This window comes from Helicoverpa zea, chromosome 30 (assembly GCF_022581195.2).
Source record: "Helicoverpa zea isolate HzStark_Cry1AcR chromosome 30, ilHelZeax1.1, whole genome shotgun sequence".
Taxonomy (NCBI): Eukaryota; Metazoa; Arthropoda; class Insecta; order Lepidoptera; family Noctuidae; genus Helicoverpa; species Helicoverpa zea.
The window spans coordinates 5,340,552-5,357,325 of NC_061481.1; the positions used below are offsets into that span (position 1 = coordinate 5,340,552).

A 16,774-nucleotide genomic window follows, 5' to 3' on the forward strand; every position below is an offset into this window, starting at 1 on the left:
CAACGACCAAGATAATTCAATTATCTACCTATTTCCCGCCATTACTATTCAATCCAAAATGGCTGCCAATCAATATTTGTACTTTTTATTTTTAATAACACAGACAAAAAGTGCGGCCGTACACGTTCCTATGCCAGAAATAAAAGAGGATTACAATATGAGGTCTCATTTAAAATATGATAATGTATGGGAATATTGTTCTAAGAGAGACATCGCGTGTAAATCTAATAATACGAACATATGTGCCGCAAAAATAGTGGGTCAGAGAAGGTTTTACAAAGACTTCGGGAACGGATGTTACTTATTTTTGAGTAATATGTGTGATCATCCTGAAGAAGGTAGATACCAGATGCAACAGTACAATTTATCCATACGATATTATGAGGTTATTGAGGAGGTCCGATAACCAGTCGCCCCTTGTAAAACACTGTGTACCGGGATAAAATATAGCCTGCTACTCGGGAAAAGTGTAGCTTTCAAAAGTGAAAGAATTAAAAAAGCGGTCCAGTAGTTTTTGAGTTTATCCATTATAAACAAAAATATAAAATTTTTCTCTTTATAATAATAGTAGGTATAGATTAACATACTATTCTCTATATTATGTACAACCTTTCAGAGTATTACATAGTAACTTCAGGCAGTTGTGCGGAACACTTCCAAGGAACAAGGCGGATCGGTGATGGTGAAGAACTAAACGATACTCTAGCTACAAACTCTTCAGAAATAAACGAATCGAAAGAAATAAACGGCACTGAAGCTACATTCGGAGACGACAATGAAGGTAAATCCAAGCCTATCCAAGTTCTGCAAGTTAAGGTGCGTTTTGCAGCGAGCAATTGCAGCGACTGCACGAAATCGGTCGAAAGCTGAGGGCAACAGGGCTGCGGGGATAGTAATATAAGACCAATCGTATTCCAATGACATTCGATTCTATCGGTCTGCCATTTGGTCTATAGTCTATACGGTAGTATTGAGTCGGGATTGGATCTCAGTCGAATGTGAATCGTATGTCGCTTAAGTAAAATTAGGAGAATCGGGGCCCAGGTTGCTGCCGCTTTGATGTGAAAATCGTTTCATATTACCTACATACAAACCAGGGGCCCGATTCTCCTAATTTTACTTAAGCAACATTCGATTGACGTTCGACTCGATTCGACTGAGATCCGATCCCGACTCGATTACGATTGAAGCGTATGTGGCATTCCGCTAATTTTTTCTTTGAAATAAACGTTTTTATCCTTTTCTGTCATTCAATAATGAATCATTTTGTCTGCAAATGATTTACGATTGCAAAATGATTGTACAGCAAACTACCGTATAGATCAAAATTACCAAAATAGCAGACCAATCGCACACCAATCAAATGTCAATCGAATACGATTGGTCTTTTATTAGTAGCAGAATGCCCGATATGGTCAAAACTGCTATTGCGATCATATTGCTATTCGATTTCTATTCGATTTTGACATTATTAACTTAGGAGAATCGGGCCCCTGTGGGTCGATTTCATGCAGTCGCGGCATTCGCGAGGAAAGAAGAATCGGACTCGGCGCCCACAGTACAAGTTTTGGGCGCCCAACATGATACAATACGTTTACCTTTATTAATTTAAAATCAAAAGTCATTTATTCAAAGTAGGCTGAAAATCATCACTTTTTGAAGGTCTTTACAAAAGACAGCCCCCAAAACGTTTTTGCTGGGAAGAAGAAGTGGTGGAACAAACTCCCTAGGAACAGCTGGTTAAAAACACTATTTTATAAAACCATAACGATGACAATAAACGATTGTCGGGTTCGAAGGCTGTTCTCCTATATTACAATAGTGAGTTAAAATGAGTTCCTTTCCCATTCCCTTCTAGATGACGATGCTCTACGCCAAGCCAAGGAAGAAAAGCCGTTCAGCCCACTGTACACTACAGACGAGGCATTCGACGGTCATATATGTCCTCATTCGTGTCCCGACGTCTACTCTCCGATCTGCATTGCTTTAAACAGGGGCTTCGGGAAATATTTCAAGTTTTTGACCTTCATCAACCATTGTTTAGGCGACTTATATTATTGTAAGAATCATGAAGGTTTGTGTCATTTTTAATGTTCTGTCTTTACTAATACTAGTTGCCCGATACGTGCTTCATTATCTACGTATAAAGTCTCCACGATTGTGTTTATTCAAACTAGGCTGCAAAACAGCACTTTTTGAACGTCAGAAATTTAGAAAAGAAACCACTCCGTAAAAACACATTTTTACTGGGTAGAAATGGCGTGACGCAACAAATTCCCCTGCAACACATGTCTGTCTGTAGGTTAGAAAGAAAGAAAGAAAGAAAAACCATTTATTATCGCAAACGACGCAAAAGCAATAAAACTAATGACAGAACAAACATACATTTAAATACGCTGCATTTGCGCCACCTTGCGAAAAAGGGACAGTGCTCAGCATAAATGCTGTGCCTCGCGCACGCAGGCACGAGACAACAGCGCTGGTTTTCAGCGCTGACCCGCAAGAAAAAACTGTTAACAATGTTTTTATGCTATCTTCTTCTTCTTCCTCCTGCCCTGTTCCCAACTTTATTTAGGGTCGACGCAATATATCTTCCTCTTCCATTTTCCCCTGTCACTCGTCATACTGACACTCACTCCCTTCCTATTCATGTCATCCAGGCCCGCCGTAGGCGGGCGAGGCTTGCACCGCACGCGGGCGGCACGTCCTAGGGGGCGGCAAATCGAGCGACTTATCATGTAATATTTAAAAAATACGATATCTTTTTACCAATGATTTGATTTCAATATTTCCGATTTAGGGGGCGGCAAAATTAAACCATAATTACGTAATAAAAATATTTTAATAAAATTAGATGAGTAGATTAGCAATAAAATTTCAGAAAAAGCCGCCCTCGCTTTGGCATCCCAAAAAAAATCGCGCTCGCTGCGCTCGCGGCTCCATGTCAGAGATCGCAATTTATCTTTCTTTAATTATTGAGGCATTCAATTCCGAAAAAACATATTTCGCGCGCTATGGCTTTTTGTTTATTTTGGCTTTTTATGACATGTTTACTTCATGAAAACTCTAAGGAAAAAATCGCGCTCGCTTCGCTCGCGGCTTCGTATACATTTGCACTTCATTTCTATGCATATCTTACTATTTGACTTTGCTTTGTTAATTTATGCTGGTTTTTATTTGTTTTGTGTGTTTGTCCTTAGACTGAAAAATTTTCGCGCTCGCTACGCTCGCGCTTCCTTACATATAGAAAATCTCTTCTGCGTTGGCTTTTTCAACGGGAAACCCACCAAAAACCATAAATAACATTTTTTACTAAATTTCAACATTGTTATACCTAGATATTTATTTCGTTACTTTGAGTTAGCCATAATCTGTTCTAAGCACTTTGACATATGTTGGTATAATACCTATTAATCACAATTTTTCAATACATAGGTGCCACTTGGGTAATGATTGCACAAGGGCGCTACATGAGCTCATTTACGGACATTGCATTTGTAGACCATAAACTATAAAATTTGCGCTCTCGCTTCGCTTGCGCTTATTTACAATTACTTCTCTCTTCTTGCATCGCACCAGGCGCACTACACAGAAGAGTTAAGTTTTTGTAATGATTATGTGGCTTAGTTTTACACTTCAGTAAACAAATATATTTATTGTACCTAATTAAAATACGTATTTCATAATCTTAACGAATTTTTCTTTTTTTTGACAAAACCCGGTATAATATGTAGTCGTAGGGCGGCATAATCAGTTTTGCACGCGGGCGAACTAACAGCTAGCGGCGGGCCTGATGTCATCTTTCAGGCAATCCATCCATCTTTAGGTCTTCCTCTTCCTCTCCATATCTCTACATTCATATTTAGCATACACTTTATTGCATGCGTTTTATGTTATACAAATGGCAATGTTATAGGCAAATGCCTACTCAAGTAGAGAATACGATAATACCTGACATTCCTTTGTACTTACCCTCACTGTTTCAGAGTTCAAAGCGCCACCCCACGAAGAAGAACCAATTGTTCAAGACTCACCTCTTTCGTGGTCATACTGCGCCTCATCCAGGTATTGTACCTACATTGGTCACTAATATAATAACTCACCATCCTCCGAGCCTTTTCCCAACCATGTTGGGGTCGACTTCTGACAAAGACAAGACTTTCTGACAGTGTAACTGGATTCAGCTTAGTACCAGTGCTTTACGAGGAACACTGGCGGCCCTAGGGGCGTAGCTGGGCATTAACTCGTTAATCCGTTAATCGTTAATTAACGAAGTTAACATTTTGATTAGCGGATTAACTTTTAAGTTAACTTTAAAAAATGTTAACGGACATGTTAACTTCCGTTAATTATGCCGAAGTCCGTTAATCGTTAATCCAATGCCTACTATTAATTTACCGCACCGCTCCGCGGGACGAGGCGCGAAAAGCAGGTTCAGACAAGTGCCGGGCGCGGCGAGCGCGGCGCGTGGCAGCGAATGAAACACCAGATTTTAGACCAACTTTCAATCGAGTCAAAGGCCTTCTCATAGTCCACAAATGCTAGACACAGGGGCTGATTATACTCCTCGGTCTTCTGTATAATCTGCCGCACTGTGTGGATGTGGTCTATGGTGCCTTCTTCCAAGAGATTGTACGAATACCTTTGACCCCCGATTCAGCTCAATTGCTCTTTCAATGTCAAGAGTAGGTATTGGAGCACCGGATTCCTCGGGGAACAGATATTTATAAATCTATTTATTAAATACAATACTGCTATACCCTGAAGCGCTGCAGTAGAACGTCTGTTTTCCACGGGTAAAGATATTTTAACACCAAAACGAGCCCCGCTTTCAGACGAGAACTTCAACATGTTAATGTTTATGAAGGGGAATATGCACCTTATGTCCAACGATTAAATTACACATTTATTTATTTACGATATAAAAATGCAATTTTACAAGTAGTTAACGGATTAACGATTAACTTTAACTTGCGTTAATTCTTCCCAAATGTAACGCTTTAACGTTTAACGAAGCTAACTTTTTTTGTAGCGGATTAACGATTAACGCAGTTAACAATTTTATTAACGGTGCCCAGCTATGCCTAGGGGTGTGCGAACTGTGCCTTCGCGCTTGGCCTCGCGCTACAACCCACACTCATATAAAAAAATATATATCTCGTCCAAGAAAAAAAATGTGCATTTTTTCTTTATTTCTAATTCATTCTGTGTTTACTTTTTGAGTCCTCAATTTAACAAAAAGTTGGAACACCAAAGTAACAAAAACAACTGGCTCTCGATCCAGTCACGGATTCTTTTTATTTACGCTTAATTCCGAGTTTAATTTGAGAGTCCTTAAACAAACAATTTGAAAAGATTCTCACTGGCTACGCTCGCAGCTGTTCACTTGACAGTACCTTTCCTTCTAACTTGATTACAGTACTTTTATGTCCCAAAACTCAAAAATTTTCGCGGTCGCTACGCTCGCGACTTGACCTTGCACTGTTTTTTATTATACAAGTTTAGCTGCTTTAGTGACCGAAAGCTCAAAATTTTTTTAGCCCAACCTAGAAGGTAGCGCCGCTTTTAAGTCCTTTTATTAACAAGAAAATAACTCCTAGTTTCCGTATAAACTTTCTTTATTTACGACTACTCAAGTCACAATCTTTCAATCCATAGGTGGTATTGGGCATGGGCGTAGCCAGCTTTGGGCTCAGGGTGGGGCAGCAGTCAACCTATCCTCCGGGGGTGGGGCGGGGGCCCTCCGATTTTTTGTATCTTGAGCCGTTAATCTCAAACTTGTTAATCTCTTAATTTGAGAGGTTTATATTTTCAGGTACAGAAAATAAACAATCACACACAGGACAAAAGCCAAAAGTAAGGGCATATAGTTTCTGAATACGCGAGCGAAGCGAGCGTGAATTTTTTATCGGAATTAAACCAAATATTACGTAAAATTTAGCCCAAACGTACTTAACTTTTTGTTTGTTAACAAATGTAAAAATAAGGTCATATAGTTTCTGAATACGCGAGCGAAGCGAGCGCGAAATTTTTATCGGACTTAAACCAAATATTACGTAAAATTTAGCCCAAACGTACTTAACTTTTTGTTTGTTGACAAATGCAAAATATAGTTTCTGAATACGCGAGCGAAGCGAGCCTGAAATTTTATCGAACTTAAACCAAATATTACGTAAAATTTAGCCCAAACGTACTTAACTTTTTGTTTCTTGACAAATACAAAAATAATATCGTTTTTGAATACGCGAGCGAAGCGAGCGCGAAATTTTAATTATTTTTTAAGACTCATAACCAAAAACTACGTAAAATGTCGCCCAAATGTACATTTTCATGAATGGGGGGACTAGGCACGACACACCCGATTTACGTCCATACGAAAACCCCCTCGCTCGCATAGATAAGTCGATAAAAATAAAGTTAGATACCTAAAGGCGGGTCTACGCTAGACGAACCGAGCACGAGCGAAGCACAAGCGGAGCCGTCGTTCGCGGCGTCAAGTGTGGACGTACAACGAACCTACAACGATCACTGTTCTCGAACGTAGTTTTCCGCAGTAATTTCGCGGTTCTTGGCGAATATGGACGATATAATAATATTGCAGTAGCCGCTGCTATTGCAGCCAACCAAGCCCTTTTTATAACGGGCGTCACAAGGGCAAAACCGACAACAGGCGGAACGCAGCCGAGCACGAACGAAATGCTCGGAGCGTGGTCGTTAGAGGCTTGTAAGTTGGTCCATTCTAGACAAATTTTGTTCGGCTCGTGCTCCGCTCGTGCTCGACTCTTCTAGCGTAGATGCAGTTTAAGCTTCGCGGACACTAGGAATGCCTCCAGGGACCACCAGTGGCCCGCGGACCACCGGTTAAGAACCACTATGCTAAACGATCGTTCTATTGTACAGGTCGTAAATGGCTGGGCAAGCAAAATAGCGAGCGCGGTTTTTACACTAGGATAAAATTGTATTTCCGAAATTTTGATCACGTCTACCATTTCATCTCTTTCAATGCATTATTTTTTGGATTAGATGGACGGCTCGGCTCGCTACGCCACATAGCAACTATTCTTTTAGGGAATACGGCTCGCTTTCAAATGACGCGTGCACCGCGCACGTTAGGGAACTCGAACGTGTATTTTGTTTTGATCGCGTTCTTTTCAAAGTCGACAATTTTTTTGTGCAATTACTTACGGATAGTACATATGATTGTTGATGTTGTTAGTTAGAGTTAGTAAAAAAAAAAATTTTTAATCAGACACCTTATAGGTCAGAGCCAGGGCCCAGGGTGGGGCAAGTGCCCCAGCTTGCCCCAGTGTGGCTACGCCCATGGTATTGGGTCATCATTGCACCCGGGCGCTACATGAGCTAGAGACGGCCCTGAATCAGTTATACGAATAGCTGAATATTATCTCGGTGCTGAAATATATTTAGAAAATAATTTAACTGAAATTTATCCCACTACCGAAATAGTCTTGAGAATTCGAATAATAAAAAAAATACTATCGAAAAAGCAGTTTTTCGAGGCTTAAAATTATTAAAACATGATTAAGGAATTCGATAACACAAGATCGACTGTCAGCCCTTGCTATTCTTTCGATCGAAAATGACGTTGCTCATTCATTCGATTATTCTGCTTTAATTAAATTTGTGATTCTTTAAATACAAACTGTAGTAAAAATAAAATTTTATTGATTTGTTTAACTTGAGCATTTTTCCTCAAACATGACGATTAGCTAAATCAAAACACCAGCTTACCTACTCTCGCAACACGTACCTAGGTACTTTTCACGTAGGACAAAGAGCCTCGCATAGACCTGCCGCACGTAGCCTCGCAATGGCTAGGGCCGCCGCTGACGAGGAGCGACTTTAAATGGGCGACCCGATACCCCTTGGTCAGACTTACTGGCTTCTGACTACCCGTAACGACTGCCAAGGATGTTCAATGACAGCCGTACCTACAGTTTAATGTGCCATCCGAAACACAATCAATGGTATCTAGGATATACTTAGAAAGTACATACAAACTTAGAAAAATCCAAATCAAAGGCCGGGAAGTAGGTCAAATTAAGATAGCAAGATTTTCTTACATAAGTACATAGTTACAAGTGAAGCTTAATTTCACATTACTTGTATGGCTGATGTCAAAATTCTATCTTTAGCACGCAAAATCATAGATAGATAATTGGTAACAGCGGTAAATGATCTCATTTCGTTACAGATTCCTGACTTTCGCGCGTTTTTCTGAACAACTGTCGGCAATGGGTCACTACGGCTGGTTGGCGGGAGATTACAAGTTCTCGCACATACTGACACCAGAAGAGAGAGAGAGATTGGAGAACCGAGGATAGACACCAGAATAGGAAAAATATTATCTAACTGCTTGTATACCGTTAATAATCATGGCGAAAGGGTTAAAAATAGTGATTCTAATTAGATTGCCAAAAAATATTCGACACGTATTTTTATTTCAGCAAAACATTATGGGCCTTACTACAAAAACTTTAAACCCTGTTTTACACTTGTCTAATAAAATTTTGGCTGCAAAATGAACCGTATGTCAACGTCATAATTTGACATTTTTTAGACAAGGCATAAACTGACGTTTAAAAGTTTTTGTGGTAAGACGGTAAATATTTACTAAGATACACGCTTTAAGATACGCAACAAAGTTTGAGAGTGGGGGCTCGTGACGTCACGTCTATGTAAATAACTAAAGTGACGTAACACAAACTTTAAGTGTTGTATCTTCGCTGTTCTTTGTTTGAAAAGAAAAAATACGTGTCCATTATTGTATGGTTATCTAAAAGGGGACTATTTACTTTTTTTCATTCACCATGCCTATTAAAAAACAATTGAAAATCAATTGTGTCTCGCGTATATCTGCGCTCCGACATACAACGGTTCAATCATTACTTTTTGTAAGATTTAAGACCAAAGTTCACCGACATCAAAAGCGTCAGTTTTCTTAACACATCTGGTTATTACGAATTTTCACACACGCGTTCAATTTTCAAAATAAACAGTTGTTTTAAGAAAAGAGACGAATTGGTGTCATTGAACTTAGACTTTAGACGTATTGTAACTTACTCGAAGAATACCCAATTTACCATAAAAAAATAAAGATAACTGATACTCAAAGTTCGTTTATTTTAAACCTCAATTAAACTTATTTTTGTTTACAGTCTTATCAAAAACGTAGCATAATAAATTATACCTATTTACAAATTACATAAAATCGTCAAGAATTAAGGCATTTAAAAACCTCAGCCACTTCCGCTATAAATCTTTTACCGATTGCAAGAAACGATATAATAGACCGAATTTGTTTTTTTGCCGTTTTCCTCGATAACCTCCGATCCTCGAAGTGACCTCCTCAAACCCCCGAAACTCCTCGATCTGAGCTCCTTAAACCAGTTATAATCTTCGGCAGGGAGCCCTGACCTTCACCTGCGCAGAAGTGATCTATTGGTTTATTCCCTTAAGTGTACAGTGCGCAACGCGATCCCCACTCTTCCACCGAGAGCTCATTATCCGTGCCCATAACTATACCCGGGCAACTCTATATACCTTGGTAAGACTCGGCAAGGTTCAGACTTTCTGGCTTCCGACTACCCGTAACGTCGGCCAAAGATGTTCAAATGACAGGACCCACCAATTTAACGTGCCTTTGGACCTGCTTAACCATAGTGTGCATATACACGGTGCAAGTAGCTCGCGGATGTTGAGGCATGTACATGCATTTTAAAAACGTGCGGGTCCAGCGACTCGCGCGTGTACCAAAGCAAAATACCCACCCGCGTGCTCTTGTCACTTGCGCGTGTTAACTTGCTCCAGCTACATGCACTATGTAGATGCACCCTTAATTAGCAGTTTCTCTAACTCAAAATCACATCTTCATAATACCCAACTGTTTCAAAATCAATGTATCGACAACTTTTTCACTAACTTCTTGATCAGGATGGTGTATCAAATGCAGTAATATCCTGGGCTTAGTATTCCCTTCCCACTGGCATATAGCGCAAGTGAACAAATTCTTTTTGGTTAAAGACTTTTTGCTTGTTTTCTTCTCTCCGACCACGCCGTGCGCTTCTTGTCTATGCTTCGCTATTATCGATTTGCAAAACATCGATTTACATTCCGGGCATCTGGAATAAAAACTTTTTTTATTTAGTAAATGTTGCAATACTAGTCACAGTGTTTATCAAATCTGGCACCCTATCACTAATAATGTCGTATTCCTGACACTTGACTGAAAGCCCTTTCATTTGATCTGCGGGTTGTTCGCGCGAGTTACCGCAGCCCTGGTACATAAAAGGCCTATGACGGAACACGACGGTTTTTAGTCAGTAAGAGTCTGACACTCCCTCACCGCTGCTAACCCACAGCGGGAGGGGTCATTTGATGATTTTTGAAGCCCTTTCATTTGATACCCATATCGTGGGTGGCTACAAAGAGCTAGTCCGCCATCTTGGATAGGCCGCCATATTGGATTTGTAATGGCGTTTCTTAGCTAGACATGTATTGTCATCAAAACTCAGAGCATGTGCAAAATTTCATCAAGACCGAGAAGTGTGTCAAATTAAGATTGATGATTAAGATTTGTGCCAAATTAAATAAATACAATTTCAAGATGTTCTTACATACATAGTAACTAGTGAAGCTAAATAAGCATGTTGAAATAAAAATAAAACAACATACCTTTTCTTCGACTTCCTATGACTATTGAAGCCCGCCACATCACTGAAACTTTGTTTACATAGCGAACATTCTAGGTCTTCATTGTCACCATGGATACGCAGATGGTGTTTGAGCCCTTTCTCATGCCTGGCTATGAAGCCACATTGGTCACACTTCCTAGGGTTGTCGGGCCGGTGAACTAATTCATGTTTCTTGGTATTCTTCTTTGAAACACTGCGGTAGGGGCAGTACGAACATTTGTAAGGTTTTATGCCTGAGGACAAAATTCTTGCTTTGTTAACTATTAACTATCCGATTGCCTAGAGCGGCGATTAAATGAAATAGAATTAAGTATCATGACCAAAGGGTTCCATAAAATTGTTGATGAACAGGCAAAAACAACAGTTTCATGCCCATTTTCACCAACAAATCTCTAAATTTAGGGATTCCCTAAGAGCATTTACGGAACACTTAATAAGAATTTCGTTTTCACCAAAATTTAGGTGTCCCTTATACATAGTTATTTATGTCAAAATTGGGAGAGCCCTTATTCTAAGTGGCACTTAGATTAAGAGATTGTTGGTGAAAACGGGCATTACTCTTTGGGTATGGAACCTTAAAAAATCTTTGCACATACTATACGTACCAGTCTCGTCTTAAAGCTACTTTCCAGTCTAAACATTTGCAGTTGAGTACCAGAGTGCCCAAGGACACAAGCAACCCAATACTCCTTGAAAAATATTGTCATCCACCCAGCTTTTTGATATGTTGGGGTTGGTTTCAGTCTAACCAGATGCAACTGAGTACCTACCAGTGTTTTACAAGGAGCGACTGCCTATCTGACCTCCTCAACCCAGTTACCCGCGCAACCCAATAACCCTTATTAAAACTGGTGTCAGACTTTCTGACATCTGACTGCCTGTAACGACTGCCTCTAGAATGTTCTATGACAGAGAATAGGTACTAAATAATTGAAAAACTAACCTTGATGTATCCGCACGTGCTCTTCGAATAAAACCTTATTATACGTGGAGTAATCACACATATAACATTGGAACGGGTTCTCTCCTCGGTGCGTCTTACGGATATGTCTTAGCATCTTCTCTTCTGTGGTCGCCGTGTACCGCTTGCAGTCTGGGCAGCGGAGACGAGCTGTGTTTGTGGCGTTTTTTTCTACTAGCAGCGGTCCGCTGTGGAATCGAAATTGTCTTAGTTAAATTTTAAAAATCAAAATCAAAAATCATTTATTCAAACTTAACTGCAAGACAGCACTTTTTGAACGTCAGGAATTTACAATAGACAGCCCCCAAAACGCCCACCATTCACCACTTCCTATGTGTTTTTGCTGGGAAGAAGAAGTGGCGCAACAAACTCCCCAGCAACACATGTCTGTCAGTAGGTTAGAAGAACCTTAAACAATGTTTGATATGTACATTTGTATACAATGTAATTTGTATAAATTAAAAAACGTTTACTCTTTCGCCCTTATTATTTTTTATGGAATAAGAAACATTTACATAGATAACACATTTACACTTCAGTTATTGTTAATTAACAAATTAAAAAAGTATAATTTTCTAGTTTCCCCTGCATCCTGTGTGAACCCCTGCTCGTATTGGGATGAAATATAGATACCAACTGTGCATGAATTTTTTCAAACTGGTTTTGTAGATTCGGACCCTACCGGTAAATAATAAAACAAAAAAAAACTTTATTACTTTAGTATACATAGTATAGAGTTAATAGACTCACATTTCACTCATATCAGGTTCTGCTTTAGGCTCCTCAACCACCTCCGGCGCTATGGGGTACATCGCCTCAGAGGCCACGTCCACGAACACTGTGGAAGATTCCGGAGCCTCTGCCATGGTTGATGTCTGACCTGTATGATAATAACAAATAAAAAAATAATGAATTTACGAAGAAAGATGAGCATTTGATATTTATGAGTTTAAACGCTTGTATGTTGCTAATTATAAAACTACTAGCCGTTTTCCCGCGGTTTGTCCTGCATCCCGTGGGACCTACTGCCCGCACCGGGATAAAATATAGCCTATGTTACTCGCAGATAATATAGCTTTCTAATGGTGAAAGAATATTTAAAATCGGTCCAGTAGTGTTTGAGTTTATCCATTACAAATAAACAAACAAAGTTTTTCTCTTTATAATATTATTATAGATAGAAAATTTAATATCTGTGTTTAGACATAGAATAGGTTAATAAGAAGATTATATCCCTATGTTTTTAACCTACTTCTCAAAAATGAGGATAAAGGTCCTCAATCCAGATATTTGTATTTTTTTTTGTGTTTGTTAGTGATCTGTGTCATTTACCAACTGATTTACATGTCACTGAGAAGCTAAAAGAAAATTGGCAAATATATGAAGTTCTGATGACAATACAATAATATGGAACTGTCGAACTGATCTGATGATGGAGCCGGAAGATATGAACTGGAACTTCATGATGGAACATCGTATCATAGCTGTGTTTGATTCGTGTGTTTCTCAAACTATGAATTTACTATTTTATTACGTGCTTTTTAGTATCGTACTGTGTCTACCAAATTAAATTCTTTAGTTAGACATATAGGCTTAAAGTTATTGAAGGCTATAATATGCTTACGACTTATTTTAGATTTGTTACAAAAAAGTGAAACTTACCAGTTCTTAAGATAATACAGGAGCCGATCCTGTGTAAAAATTACTTTTTATTGTTCGTGTCCCATAATAAATCACAGAAAAATTACCGATACAAAATTATCCGCAATTCAACAATACTACACACAATACAACAACTGATTCAATGGATTGACAGTGACTGTCACTACTGTCAGTCAAAAATCATAGACATAATATTAGTAAACAGGACTGCGCATATAAACCCAAAAAACGAGCCGAGTGAAACAGTTAGTACGGAGGCTGTCTGTCCCTTTCTAATAGGGTGACTATGAGATTAAGCTAAGTGAGACAAATCCGAATATGCTAAGATTATTAAACGCAGATTGGTATTGAAGTTTTAACTTACGCAGTTTGTGACCTTAAGATACTTATGAAGGCTTTTAATAATTAGCGGGAATTAGCAGTATAAAAGCAGGAAGATTCGAAGTGAAGACTGTTTTTTTTGTATTTCTACTTCATATATAGACTGCTGAGCCATTTATGTCGCCTTTCTTCATTTTTTGGGAAGCTATAACAATAGTACAACAGTTTTAAAATCCATCACCCATATTTTCACTCATTACAAGAATTCATGGGCACCCTAGTTGTTTGGTTTACGAAAATGTTATTATTAGCTAACCTGTGGAACGATATATTGTAACCACCATAGGATTCACTTTCACAAGTATAAACACAAAACTTTTTCACCATTTAAATAGTTTAAATCGATTTAATACAAAAAATATAAACAACATTCTATTCTATTCTATTTTTATTTATGGCAATCCATGTCGATGCAAACGTCGACGATTCTGCCAATGACAAGTGGAAGGAGAAGCAAGTAGTGCTTGTGATTGACAAAAAGACAAAATTAAGTTGATGTTGTAGTCAAACTTGTGTAACTTATCGTGTTAGTAGGACGGCACTGAAACAAACAGAAATACATTTACATATATAAATAATAACAAAATGTTAGTAACATAAAACAAGTAACATATATACCACATTTATACAAACAGTGGTCTAAATAGATAGGCCAGAGTTTATAATTTAATATTATTACGATGGATGGACATCAATAGCGCCTGGAGCAGTTCTGGACAGGAGTAAGTTAAGAGGGAACGGAAATTAGTAGGGAGAGGAATCTTCAGTTTTTGGAGACGACCATATAAATCAAAAGATGAGTTATTGGGACAATTAAAAAATATATGGTCCAGGGAACCCTCATCCAGTCCACACTCGCAGAGAGATGAGTCCTGCACCCGAATTTTGCGCAAGAAGACCGGAGTACAACAATGTCCTAAACGTATCCTGCATAGAACCGAAATAACTTGTTTAGGGTATTTTTTAAAACGAGTAAACCACGGTTTCGATTTTACTGCCGGTTGGATAGCGTAGTACGAACTACCCTTCTTTCTGCTGGAGATATTCCACCATTCCTGCCACGAGGTCTCAAGACTCAATTTAGGTACGTTTAGTAGGTCATGCCCTTGAAGGGAGAAGTGTGCAAGGTCCGCTGATTCAGATGTGCATGCATCTTTAGCCAATGCGTCGGCACATTCATTTCCCGTTATACCGCAATGACTGGGAATCCAAACTAGGTGGACAACTTTCTCTTGCCGAGTGCAAGAGAAAAGGGACTTTTTGATATCTAGGACAATAGGACAATGGAGTTTAGATCTAAAGGGATTCTGGGATAGGGCTTGGAGGCAACTAAGGGAGTCAGTAAAGATAACTCCGAAGTTGATCTCATGGGACTCTATAAAGTGACAAGCTTCCAATAATGCCACGCACTCGCCTGTAAATATAGAAGACTCCTTTGGGCATCTGAATTTCATAATAATTTTCGAGTTCTGGTAATAAACCGCGGCTCCAGTATAACCGTCATTGAATTTGGAAGCATCCGTGAAGAACCTTTGAAACCCAGACCATCGTTCACCCAAAACCGCATTAAAGGTCGAATTTGCCGATGGGGAGTTTTTAGATATGCCAATATTATAAAATATATTAGGAGTGAAGCAAAGTACATCATAGGGATAATTAAATAAAGGAAGCCTGGGATGTGATGCAATAGGAGATTCTAAATTTTGAAAAAATCGGAATGCTTTAAGGAATAAGGGGATTTCTTTATGTTCCCAATATTTTGAGCTGTGACAAAGAGTGTCAAGCTCTCTGAGTTTTGGGATGAGAGGATGGGATGATTTAGGAATAACCCTGGACAAAAAACGGGAAGCAAGGTACTGACGTCTCAGGGCTAAAGGAGGTTCAGCGCATTCGACCTGTAAGGCGTTAATAGGCGACGACTTCATGCAACCTGTGATGATCCGGAGGCATTGAGATTGGATCCTATCTAAGCCGGCCAAGGCACCCTTGTTACCAGGAATCACCAAGTGTGACCCATAATCCAGAATGCTACGGACTAAAGCATTATAAATTAATTTCATAGTGAAGGGGTGTGCCCCCCACCAGACCCCAGAAAGAGCTTTCAAAATGGAGATGACTCGTTCGCATCTTTTGATTAGATAATTTATGTGGTGAATACCGGATAATTTTGAATCTAAATAAACCCCTAAAAATTTTGCCTTTTTGGCTATGGGGATGCCTTGACCTTGGATGTTCACTGAGACCTGAGGGATCAGTCGTTTTCGGGAGAAGATCACTACCGAGCTTTTTGGGGCGGATAATGAGAGACCATGGTCCAGAAGCCATGTGTGCAGAGAGTCCAGGGAGAGACAGAGAGATGTGGCAGCATCCTCGATGGATGGATTGACAACATACAACGCCAGATCATCAGCGTATTGCAGTAAATGACAATTAGAATTAAGGCTGGAGCCAATGTCTGCCGTGTAAAGATTGTAGAGTAAAGGGCTTAGAACAGAGCCTTGAGGAAGGCCCTTCCACGTCTGCCTCACCTCGAATACCTCCCCCTGCACTCTGAGCATTAATGAGCGAGACATAAGAAGTGCGCATATACATTGTACCATCTTACCCGGAATCCTCAGCTGTTGCAGTTTCTGCCTGAGAACTGGAAGAAGAACGCTGTCGTATGCGGAAGATATGTCAAGGAATGCGGCTACAGCAGATTCATTTTTGGAAAAGGCTGTACGGATGTCGGTTACCAAAATTGCCACACTATCCATGGTACTAAGCCCCTTTCTAAAGCCAAACTGGTGGCTCGGCAGTAAATCCCTAGACTCAACCAACCACTCAAGCCTATTTTTAATTAAGTGTTCCAGTAACTTGGCCAACACTGAGGACAAAGCAATTGGTCTAAGGCCATTCGGATCATCAGCAGTCTTGCCAGGTTTCAAGAGCGGAATAACTATTTGGACTTTCCACTGGTCAGGAACCCAACCATATTGATAGCAATAATTGATAATTTCCAGGAAGTATTGCTTAGCTTGAGAACCGGAATGAGCTACAAATGAGTACGGTATGCCGT

The 16,774-nt window shown here is 39.5% G+C and overlaps 2 protein-coding genes across 3 annotated transcripts; one reads left to right on the forward strand and one right to left on the reverse strand.

Annotated features, from left to right (window-relative positions):
• LOC124644536 lies at positions 1 to 8,446 on the forward strand. Its single transcript, XM_047183975.1, has 5 exons — positions 1 to 338; positions 617 to 781; positions 1,859 to 2,074; positions 3,987 to 4,065; positions 8,213 to 8,446. The coding sequence occupies exons 1-5, from the start codon at positions 59 to 61 to the stop codon at positions 8,340 to 8,342; spliced, it is 870 nt and encodes a 289-aa protein (XP_047039931.1). The 5' UTR covers positions 1 to 58; the 3' UTR covers positions 8,343 to 8,446.
• A 675-nt stretch (positions 8,447 to 9,121) lies between these two features.
• On the reverse strand, positions 9,122 to 13,486 carry LOC124644535 (zinc finger protein 33A-like). 2 transcript variants are annotated; one of them, XM_047183974.1, is made up of 6 exons: positions 13,336 to 13,486; positions 12,424 to 12,553; positions 11,656 to 11,861; positions 10,693 to 10,945; positions 9,941 to 10,139; positions 9,122 to 9,441 (listed from the first exon to the last, which is right to left on the reverse strand). In XM_047183974.1, exons 2-6 carry the CDS (start codon positions 12,537 to 12,539, stop codon positions 9,409 to 9,411), a joined length of 807 nt encoding a protein of 268 aa, XP_047039930.1. In that variant the 5' UTR covers positions 12,540 to 12,553; positions 13,336 to 13,486; the 3' UTR covers positions 9,122 to 9,408. The 2 variants fall into 2 exon arrangements, with proteins under 2 accessions (XP_047039930.1, XP_047039929.1); XM_047183973.1 differs by having other exon boundaries at positions 9,122 to 10,139.
• Positions 13,487 to 16,774: the final 3,288 nt, after the last annotated feature.